The 11121-nt window shown below is 39.8% G+C and overlaps 1 protein-coding gene across 1 annotated transcript in view; it reads left to right on the top strand.

The window, feature by feature from the left end:
- Positions 1-430: 430 nt before the first annotated feature.
- The window catches only part of LOC308458952 (cytochrome P450 1A1-like), a 29964-nt gene continuing 19273 nt past the window's right edge, over positions 431-11121 (top strand). The window contains exon 1 of the mRNA XM_080973833.1: positions 431-792. Coding sequence (XP_080829959.1) covers positions 745-792 — 48 coding nt within the window. The 5' untranslated portion in view covers positions 431-744. The remainder of the gene's footprint in view (positions 793-11121) is intronic.

Raw genomic sequence — 11121 nt, 5'->3', positions numbered from 1 at the left:
GAAAATGGCTGACTAAAGCAGCCTATCATCTGTTCAGATGACCTGTATTCTAAAACAGATTGTGATTTTGTTCCTGCCAGCCCCCCGCTAAAGAAAATGAATGGTTGATTTAAAAAGGGGGTGAAGAGAGAGATGTAACTGAATTAACCATACAAACCGTAGAAGATATTTGGGCTTTGTTTAGGAAACCAATTTATTGATCATTCAAGTACTTTAATAATACCTGAATAAATTTAAGACTGTGTGGCACAGTATATTGTTGGCTGTTTCTGCTGTGCAAAGTGAATCTGTGGCTTTTCAGGAGAGATTTAGTTAGGATAGGGCTAAATGTGTTGCCAAGCAACCATCTCTGGTGCTAAGGCTTATAATCACCAGGAAGGGGGGGGGGGGCGCTTTAAAAGTTTGCCTTCTCCAAACAAAAGGGAACTGGTGAGTCATTTTCAGATGCTGGTAAATAGAAATTTCCCAGAAAATTGTTCTCTCTGTTTCTGAACTCCAATTTAGGATGTTTGTCACATCCACATCATCTCCTAATGCTGGATTTAATCAAATTTGCAGTCAAGATCATGAATCCTGTCAGGCTAAAGGCATCCAGGGTGACGCTATGGGAAGCTACCCTCCTTCAAGGCAGCAAGATGAGGGGAGTGAAAGCGCTGACTTTCCAATGGTTTTCCCAACCGAAGATCCAGAAAACAGTGATGATGACAGCCAGGACAAAGTCTTCATGTGCGCTTGTACTTGGAGATGTTCTATTTAATATTTAGAGCCTCGAGATCCAGCAATTTAAAGCAGGTAACAGAAGCACGAAGCTGGAGGTTGGATAAGACCTTTGTGAATATTCAGCAAAATGTGGCTGAAATGAAATTGCTAGCTAGGCTTGGATTGTGAGTGGCCATTTCACATTAAGATACATTTTCTAATCATGGGAATAATGCTGTTCTTGTTTTATTAAAAGTGGGTTTTGTGGAAGCTGAAATAGTACCTCAGCAAACAGATGTACTCTCTGCAGAGGGCCTTGCGTATTGCCTGAAAAAGACTTTTAACATTGAACATTTGCAAAACAATTGATTACTATTAATTGGTATTTATTTTATTTGGGGTCACTTTTGATTTAGGACTGTTCTTGAGACAGTTAGGCAATTGCTGTACTAAATTGGAATGCTGTGTTGGAGTCTAATCAGTCAGCAACTTTAAGCATGGAAAGGAATGCAGAACAGAAACCTTTTTCTTTTTCAGCCAGGGCATATTAATTGAATGCTTTGATATATTTGATTATTGAGTAGGTAGTGTGTAATACAGATGGGTGTTATTTTACCAATAATCTATAATTTGCTTCAGCTGTCTTATACATTCATTAAGTGGAATTCGTATTATATAGTACGCTATTTATTTTTATTTTTCTGCCAGATAGCACTTCTGTCTCAGTCACATTGATCTCCGTGGAACCTTTCTTCTTGAGCTTGAAGCTGATTGCATCATGTACTGATTTTGTATAAATGGATAAAAATCTGGCTCTGACCTCCAGAAACTGGAATATTATTAAAAGAGTTTCAGGTTATTTATGCTATATAGGTGAAATTTGTATGCTTCTTTCTGAGCGTTGCTATTCAGCCTGTTATTTGTGCTGGACTTTCTTGGGCACAGTGGCATCAAAATAAGGGAAATGGATTGTGGGGGGACTATATATATAAATATAAGTGGGCTGGTCTTCAACCCCATAAAAATCCAGAGTGTTTCCACAGACTGCAAAATCTGTATGTATAAGAATGAGATTGGTCACTTGACTCTTCCAGCACTGGCAGAATCCCATGCAATGCAATTAGGTTTAGGGCAGAGCAGTGAAAAACAGTGTGAAAATGTGGCAAGAAGTGATGTTTGTTCATAAAAGTTTTGCAGATTCAAAATGCTTCTTTGGTATTGTTTCAAAGCTGTTCTATTCTGGGTTTGCTTTCAAATGAGAAACTTGTAGTTGTCTCTCTTAAAAATGATAAAACAGACACTCTTTTACTTAATCAAGCTGTGTACTAATGTCTGCTCACCAGTTGCAGTTTTGTGTCCTGTGGAGTCATCTTTCTTCTTAGGTGCAGGACTTAATGCTGAAGAACACTTTTCATTGGGCATACAGTGACATGCATATGCGTGCACACCATCAAGATGCAAGAAAAAATTGATTCAGTTTGCATTTAAAGGCAAGAATATGTCATTCACATTTTCCAAAACAACACAAGAACCAAAACAGAGCCATCCTTCAAAATTCACACACCTCTCATTTTTTTAAGGCAGTTTGCCACACAAGTAATGACTAAAAAATGTGTATACTACGGTGAAGTGTGCATATATTAGTGAAAATTACATACATGATGAATTTATATGGAGATCTTAGAAAAATCACAAACTGATGTGGAGAATGTTAGGCAAGCCCCAAACAGTTTGAGTTTAAGTGCACATAACTTAACCTTTGATTTTGGTACCCCAAAGCAGATAAATACAATTTAGGAACATGTTAAATCTCCCTCTCCCCTCAGACTAGAATAAAATGGCTTTTACACAAATGAAACTCCTCAACATTATCCTCAATCTTCCCAAGGGGTGGTTGATTTAAAAAGTTGTTATTCTCTCATAGTACTCAGAACTGCAAAATAATTTTATAGCGCTACATGATACTGATTTAGAATTGTAGAATCATAGAACTGTAGAGTTGGGAAGGACCATAGACATCATATAGATTTGTTTCTTTTAGGAAATGAAAATACATGATAACTAGTAACGACAAGGAAAAAATGCTGTAACAACTTAGCAACCCATAAAACTAATTCTCATCGTGACTAAAAGGAAAAAGTGTCCTTAAGGAAAAATCCTTCTGGTTAACTCAAAGTCATAACCATAATCATTTTCATTGACAGAGCAAGTAGACCAATCTACTCAAAGTAAATGCCAGCGATTTTAATGTGTTTTGTTTACTCCTTGGTAAGTGAGTGTTTCCTAGGTGCCGTGTGTTAGAAGTTATCAATGATAGCAAAATGACTATCCAATGTATATGTGACTAGGAATGTAGGCTTACAGCACAATTACGTATTTATGCCTTTTAGGAAAGAAGTCTCATTAACTTCCAGGAATGTATAGATTTGCAGCCTTAATCTGTGCTAACTGCCCATGTTAACCAATTCAGATTTGTGCACCAAATGCATTTATTAAATTCCTTGAATTATGAAACAATGGACCCCCTCTCCCCGCCAAAACCACCAGTTCTTACATTTTAGTATTACATGCTGTAGGAATGTGGAAAAGGGGGAAATAAATGATTACAAGTGTCATGGCAAGCAATCAGTGTCAGATTTACACACAATTTATGTAAACTACAACTTAGGGTTTCAGATTATGAGTTGCCTCCTCATACAAAAAAGATGAAGTTTCAAGTTTTACATTATAATCGTAGAGTTGGAAGGGAACGCAAGGGTCATCTAGTCCAACCCCTGCAGTGCAGGAATCTTTTACCAACATGCGGCTCGAACCCACAACCCTGAGATTAAAAGTCTCATGTTTTTCCTACTGAGCACACTAGTTTTTAGGTGCACCCTTGACTGTGTATGCAAATATTTCTATTTCTCTTTTTTTGTCATCTCAGTAAGAATAATATACATTTTTGGTAATACTATGGGGCTTCTTAAACTTGGGATAGCTTAGGGCCACATCATGTCTTCACCCAGCTCTGAGAGCTGCGCACTGTATCCTGAGCACTCCTCCGTATGCTGGGCTCTCCTTCCAAAATGTTGTATATGATGCTGGAGGAGAGATGCCAGTTATATTAGCAAACATTTGAGGAACATCAAAAGATTCACCACCTTGGTGTGTTCACTGTGCGATGTGAACTTTTGGGTTGATCAAAACTCCTGTTTTGATGCCCCTGAAAAGATATGAAATGAAAAGCTGTTTGATTATATTTTGAATTACTTCTCTCCCCCGCTCTACACGATAACAGCTGTTATTGGAAGTGAACAAACTAGAAGACACAAAGCAAAGTAATAATGTGATATTTACTCCTACAGATACCAACATTTTATATTTACAAGGGAATGATTTGTTAACCATGAAAAATGGCTGCTAGGTTCATGTGAGGGAGATTTCCGTGGGAAGCCAGAACCTTCCCTTGACACAATAGCTCACAACACCCAAGAAACAAGCTGCTATTTAAATGCAAGATCAGCCTGTTTTTTCTGCAGTGGAAACAGGTGTGACAGAAACAGCAAACATAGGGTTGCCATATGTCTGGGAAATCCCAGACATATCCTCTTTTGGGGGGCCTACATGCCCTTCCAGGGGAATTTTACAATTGTAAGCAAATGTCCTGGTTTTTTGGGGGGGGGGTTAAAAAGTGTGTGTACGTGGGCAGCTCAGGCTCTGGTGCGGACGGCTCTTGGTGGTAGCAGCAGCCAGTCTGGGGGGGGGCAAGTGGGTGATCACCAAAAAAAGCTCAACAACTTTGTTTGTCCAGATCCCCCCCCCCCCCGAAAATAGGTAAAAGGGGTAAAGGACCCTGGACAGTTAAGTCCAGACAAAGGTGACTCTGGGGTTGCGGCGCTCATCTCTGCTTTCAGGCCAAGGGAGCCGGCATTTGTCCACAGCCAACTTTTTGGGTCATATGACCAGCTTCTGGATATGGAGCCCTAAGCAAACACCTATCACTTCTTTGGCTGTGGTCTAAATTTACGAGGTCATAAATTTGATTCATTACCTGTTATACATTGATAAGATGCTTTTGTAGACCTTGGTTCATCCAAATAAGAGCTACATTTTGCGGATGCGGGTGGTGCTGTGGTCTAAACCACTGAGCCTCTTGGGCTTGCTGAACAGTAGGTCGGCGGTTTGAATCCACACGCCAGGGTGAGTTCCCGTTGCTCGGTCCCTGCTCCTGCCAACCTAGCAGTTCAAAAGCACGCCAGTGCAAGTAGATAAACAGGTACTGCTGTGACAGGAAGGTAAATGGTGTTTCCGTGCGTTCTCGCTTCCATCATCGTGTTCAGTTGCACCAGAAGCGGTGTAGTCCCCAGAAAGCTATCTGTGGACAAGTGCTGCTCCCTTGGCCTGAAAGTGAGATGAGCGCTGCAACCCCATAGTTGCCTTGGACTGGACTTAACTGTCCAGGGGTCCTTTACCTTTTACCTTTACCTTACATTTATATTAACAGTGAGAATATGATTACATGCATTTTTTAAAAATTAAACCAGAGTCCCGGTCTAGCGATATACAACTGTTCCATTGCACATGTGAAGAGCTTGCTTCATTCCAATATACCATGGCTGTCCATAAATGGGGAAGCTCTTTTTGGTGAACATGCTTCTAAAAATTACTGGACCACAGTCTAGATTTCAATGATCTTGTTATTTGGGCTTGGATAATCAGTAAAATATATTTAAGTGACTATGTACTGCATTTCCCCCCATTATCTCTGGTACAAGCACAATATCTGCAGTTTGTTTAACTTTTTGGAGATCATTCACTGCAGCATTTTATTGAAGGAAACCTCATTGTATTTTGTAAATAATGAAAATCTATGTCTGAAACTCCTGAGAATTTTATTCCATTTCTTGTGAGTAAACCAAATTATGTTTTTCAAATTAATCTCACTCCTCTGTGTTTTGACTCCCTTGCTTTAATATTGCTGTATTTATATTTTGATTTTTTTTCTTACTATAACTTCCTTCTGTTTGCATCAGTCTTCTATTTAATTACATTTCTGAATGGAGAAGTGTTATAGAATGGTTTGCAGTTAAGAAGCATTTTCCCTTCTACCATAGATGCCGGTTACTTAATCTGATAAATCTCCTAAATTTTTCTCCCTTTTGTTACAAATTGGGGGTCTTTCTTCCTTCTTCTTGACCATTGGATGGCATGTCTTTGATACTGCGCACCAGAAGCGGATTGTGGGTGAAACTGGTATGCTTGCTTTCTGGCCAGCCCATTGCTGTTGCTTAGAAGGAGGTCAACTGGCTCTACTAGTGACTTTTCACCATCCTGACCTCCTCACCACCTTTCCCTTTCTGTCTCACAGTAAGCAATAGCCATCCACTTGCTGGGAAGGCAAATGAGAAGCTCTGACTCACCTTCAGCACTGCTTCTGCCGAACACAATTTATCAATCAATCAATCAATCAATCAATCACCTTTATTGGCATACAGAAGATACAAAAGTATATAAATCAAAACATAAAATTGGCCATCTGTTCCTAAAAGGAGTGACTTTAAGATAAAGCTAATACAGACATAATAAGGTTAAAAAATGCCTCTCAAGTCTCATGGTGACATAGTTTCATGGCATCTCTCATAAATTTTGCTTCATTCTCCGACTGTTGAGTAGAAAGGAAACCCTGCAGAGGTCAGGACAATTTAACCTTTTTTCAGCATGGAGTTTAAATGTTTATCATGGATTTTTGTGTAAAATGGGCAGCTAAATAGAACATGTGCAATAGTTTTGACCTGTTTTATGCATTTCTAACTATGAATTTTTTGGAGAATCTTCCTTGCAGAATTGCTGATGGCAAGATGTTAGGATTTATCTAGATGGCAGGACTTTACAAGCAGTTCTGCAAGGTAAAATATAATTTACTGAGTTCAATGATGTGCCAAAGAGAGTGATCTGCTTTGCATGCAGAGAATCCCAGCTTCAGTCCTCAGTATCTCCAGGTAGAGTTGGGAATGTTCATCAGAAACCCTGGAGAGGGCTTGTCAGCCAGTGTAGGTAACAGTGACCTGAATGGGCTGTTGTTGATTCTGTATAAGGCTGTCCTCAACTATTTACTCATTCAATTTTCTTTTTCAGAAATTTGATCTGATTTGTGTGTGTGTCTTTCAGAGATTATGAGGAGTGGTAGATGGGGCTGAGTGCATCCTTTTAAAAAATGTGCTTACTTTACTTTTGAGGTGCAAGAGGGTTTTTTGTGAATATCCATTATTATATACTACAAACCATCTCATTAGTGGTCTGCAATTTTCAGCCTCCCTAGCTTCAACCAAAAAACTCATGACGCATTTCCAGATCAGTAAGTGTGGGCAACCAGGGAGGCTGCAGAGTGCTGGACAAATGTTAACTGGAAAGAAAAACACATTTTGCCCTTGACCACTTTGCAGTGACAGGCAAGACAGACAGGTGGAAGGTATTAAGGAATGCACTGTGCAGTTCCTTCTCTTGGATAACCAAGGTAATGTGTGCAGGTAGCACATATTAGCAGTATTGGTCAAATGTGAAATATCACCTTAACTTGGAACAAATATATAATGCCAGTGCTTTTTCGGGGGGGGGTAACAGAGGTACGCATACCCCTAAACATTTTGTGAATCTAAGTTTGGCCTCATTGAGGGGCAGTATTTCAATATGAGTAGGAAAATGAGAGTACCTCTAAACATTTTTTTTAAAATAAAAAAGCACTGTACAATGCCATATTACATTGGACATTGGTGTGTGTGTGTGTGTGTGTGTGTGTGTGTGTGTGTGTGTAATTGATGAACGCTTAACTGGAATATGTTTTTCTATAATGGCTACCGATTGTCTAGCTAAAGCTTCAAATGCCGGGCCGCCTTTACCTGGGGGTGCAAGGGGTGCGGGGCACCCGGTCGCCGAATTCAGGGGGGTGCCAAATGCATACCTACTGTATACTGTTCCCTCTCAATTGGCAGCAGTGAAAAGCAATGGAGCGAAAGTCCCCACCCCCGCCATCGTTCTGTTACTCCGTAGCATCAAATATTCCCAATGAGTCAGGAAACAAAAGCAGGGTTTTTTCCCCTGCGTCGTTGTTACAGGTTTTAAACGTTGCATTTTTTTTCTTTCCTTTTCCTTTCCTCATTGCTAATCTGACCGTAGTTTAATCTCATTTCCTCTGAAGTGTCATGACTGACACCATTTATTTGTGGGGGGATTGAAGTGCTGAGAAACCTGAGGAAAAGAGCTGCCAAAAGGAGGACCACTCGCGCCGGGCAACAAGCCCACCAACGCCGCTTCGATCCCTGGGCCTGGGTGAGCGAGAGGTGGGTCCTCCTTCACCGCCCCCAAAGGGGCCGCAGGGCGGGTGGCTTAATAACTACCAGGACAAAGGAGAAGGGCCAGCCGAGCCGTTTCTGTGAGGCGGTGCTGAGGCAAAAGCGGGCGCTGGGGCTGCCTCCTCCCTGGCCTGTTCCTGCCACGTGAGGATGGAGGTGGCGAGGCCCATCTGCCTGAGGCCGCCATGGCTGTGCCTGCCAAGCCCAACTATGGGATTTCCCCAAAAAAACTCAATAAAAGTTAATTTGGGGGCAGCTAAACTAAATTTGGGGGCTCTGGGTGAATCTTTGCACCCCGGTGCCACATATGCTAAAGACAGCCCTGTTCAAATGCATCTCTTTTTAGAATATATGTAATTCCCTAATGAAAATGATTTATAGATGGTATATGACCCCAGTCAAACTTGCAAAAATTTACCACCTGTCTGATAATAAGTGTTGGAAATGTAAAGAGTGTGAGGGAACGTTCTTCCACCTCTGGTGGACTTGCCCTAAAGTGAAGGCGTTCTGGGAAATGATTTATAATGAATTGAAAAAGGTATTTAAATATACCTTCACTAAGAAACCAGAGGCTTTCCTTTTGGGTATTGTCGGCCAAGGGGTGGCAAAGAAGGACCAGACATTTTTTATGTATGCAACAACAGCAGCAAGGATACTTCTCGCAAAACACTGGAAAACTCAAGATCTACCCACACTGGAAGAATGGCAGATGCAACTGATAGACTACATGGAACTGGCTGAAATGACCGGCAGAATTCGTGACCTGGGAGAAGAGAGGATTGAGGAGGATTGGAAGAAATTCAAGAACTATTTACAAAAACATTGTAACTTGAGTGAATGCTAAATAAGATGCTAGACCAAAATAACTGAGCACCACTAAATTTAGAAGTTTTTAAGAAAATAAGTAAGACTGTGAAAATTTAACCCCCTTTTGAGAACTATAAGATTATGAAACATAGAAGGGATATAAGATTCTAAATAAGATGATAAATTGCTGACAAAATGTTATAACGATGAAAGTGGGAGCGGGAGATGTGAGGAAGTCCAAAGAAAATGTGAAACTATGTTAAGATAAATGTTATATTGTTTATTATGTTAATTTCTATTGTAAAACCCAATAAATTGCTTTAAAAAAAAAAAGAATATATGTAATTCCCATTCTTTGGACTTAGGAATCAGAGCTTTCCTCTCATCTTCTCTCTCCTCTCTGCCTGCTTCCTATCAGAATGCTGAAAGAATATGATGAGAAAGTTCTTTAATTGTTGCGTCCAAATTCTACCCCGATTTCAAAGTAACATATTTCCTGATATGATTTTTGGAACACAGCTATAATTGTCCTAAATCCAAAGGAATTATATTTTTCTATACTTTCTAGAATATAAATCACATTTCTATATTTTTGCAGGGAAGTATTTATAGAAAGGAACCAAGCTAAATGCTTTAAAATATTTCAATTGCAGTTTGACACTTTTAATTTATATTTTACTTCATGGAATTACAAATATACAATTCTTATTATTTTAATAAAATAATGATATTATTATTATTATTATTATTATTATTATTATTATTATTATTTAAAAAACCATGGCTTGAATCCCAAGATGTATTCTAAGTGTAGAGGGATACCTTTGGATCCAAACCTACATATTTCTATAAGTTTTAAAAAGTAGGAAGGTGGTGTTTTTTTCAAAAAAGATTTATTGTTTTCCTCCCACTGTTAAACATATACTTAAAATTTTAAAAAAATAAACAAATGCCATGACTAACAATCCAAAATGAAGATTTCTTACTAGAATTCATCTCAGGCTGTTTAAAGCTGTCACTCAATCTTTAAATAAAATAAAATAAAATAAAAAATCTGGATTGGCAAATGGGATGAGCAGACTTGTGTATCAGTACCTGTAGGTTTTGCTGTGCCCCTGGCCTAGTGGTACGAGCTCTGCAATTTCCAAACCATCCCAGACTTGGGAGGGAGAAATGCCAGGAAAATGTGGCAGGATGGGTAAGTAATAATCATCACCATCATTTTATTATTTGTACTCCGCCCATCCGACTAGGTTGCCCCAGCCACTCTGGGCGACTTCCAACATATATAAAAACATAATAAAACATTGAACATTAAAAAGTTCCCTATACAAAGCTGCCTTCAGATGCCTTCTAAAAGCTGTATAGTTCTTTATCTCCTTGTCATCTGATGGGAGGGAGCCATCACTGAGAAGGCCCTCTGCCTGGTTCCCTGGTTCACTTCTCACAGTGAGAGAAGCTCCAGAAGGTCCTTCGAGCTGGACCAGAACGATGGGGGTGGAGACACTATTTCAGGTAGAAGTCCCACTAGTCAATGGTGGTGGTGCAGTAATTGTGCCAGCTCCTGTCTTGGTGTATAGTTCTGTTGTTTGCAGGCATGCTTGCGCAACAAGAGGGGGTTAGGAACCAGCATAGGTGTGTTTCTCCCCTGTGAACCACACTAGACTCTGCCTACAAATCCAACCCATTTTTAGGTGGAGCAGAGAGGCTTAGCTGGTTGAGCCATCCTGCAGTGATCACAGACATTTTCTTGGGTATGTTGCTGGTGGCTCTTCACTTCTGCTGATGCCAAGAGCCTCCCACCTCATTCTAATGCCCCTCAGCTGATGACCTGGTGTAATATAGGACTGCACCTATACTCCAGGAAAATAGTTCTAAGGGGGTTGGGACCATATGTTGCTTTTTCATTATCAGGCATATAATGGAGAAGGTACTGTATATGCCTCCCCTGTATACCACATTGATTCCTGTGCTGTGCAGTAGACAACATCCTTTCAGGAGGTTTGTTCTGTATAATATAGGAATCGGGCCTTTAGCGTTATGGCAGCAACCTTTTGGTATACTCTCCCATGACATATCAGGTACTGTTTTTGTTGTCTTTTTGACAAATGCAGAAGATCATCCTCCTACAACAAGCCTCTTAAAGGAAGATCTTTATCCCATTTTGATTCTGTAGTGGAACTATTTTGAACTGCTTTTATATATTGAATTGTTTTTAATTTTTGTATTATTTTATATATGGAACTGTTTTTAATTTGTCTTGTTTTATGGTGGCAACTGCTTC

This window comes from Podarcis pityusensis (genome assembly GCF_964106645.2).
Source record: "Podarcis pityusensis genome assembly, chromosome: 11".
NCBI classification, from domain to species: Eukaryota; Metazoa; Chordata; class Lepidosauria; order Squamata; family Lacertidae; genus Podarcis; species Podarcis pityusensis.
The sequence above is the reverse complement of the archived record's forward strand: the minus strand, read 5'-3'. Positions and strand labels throughout refer to the sequence as shown.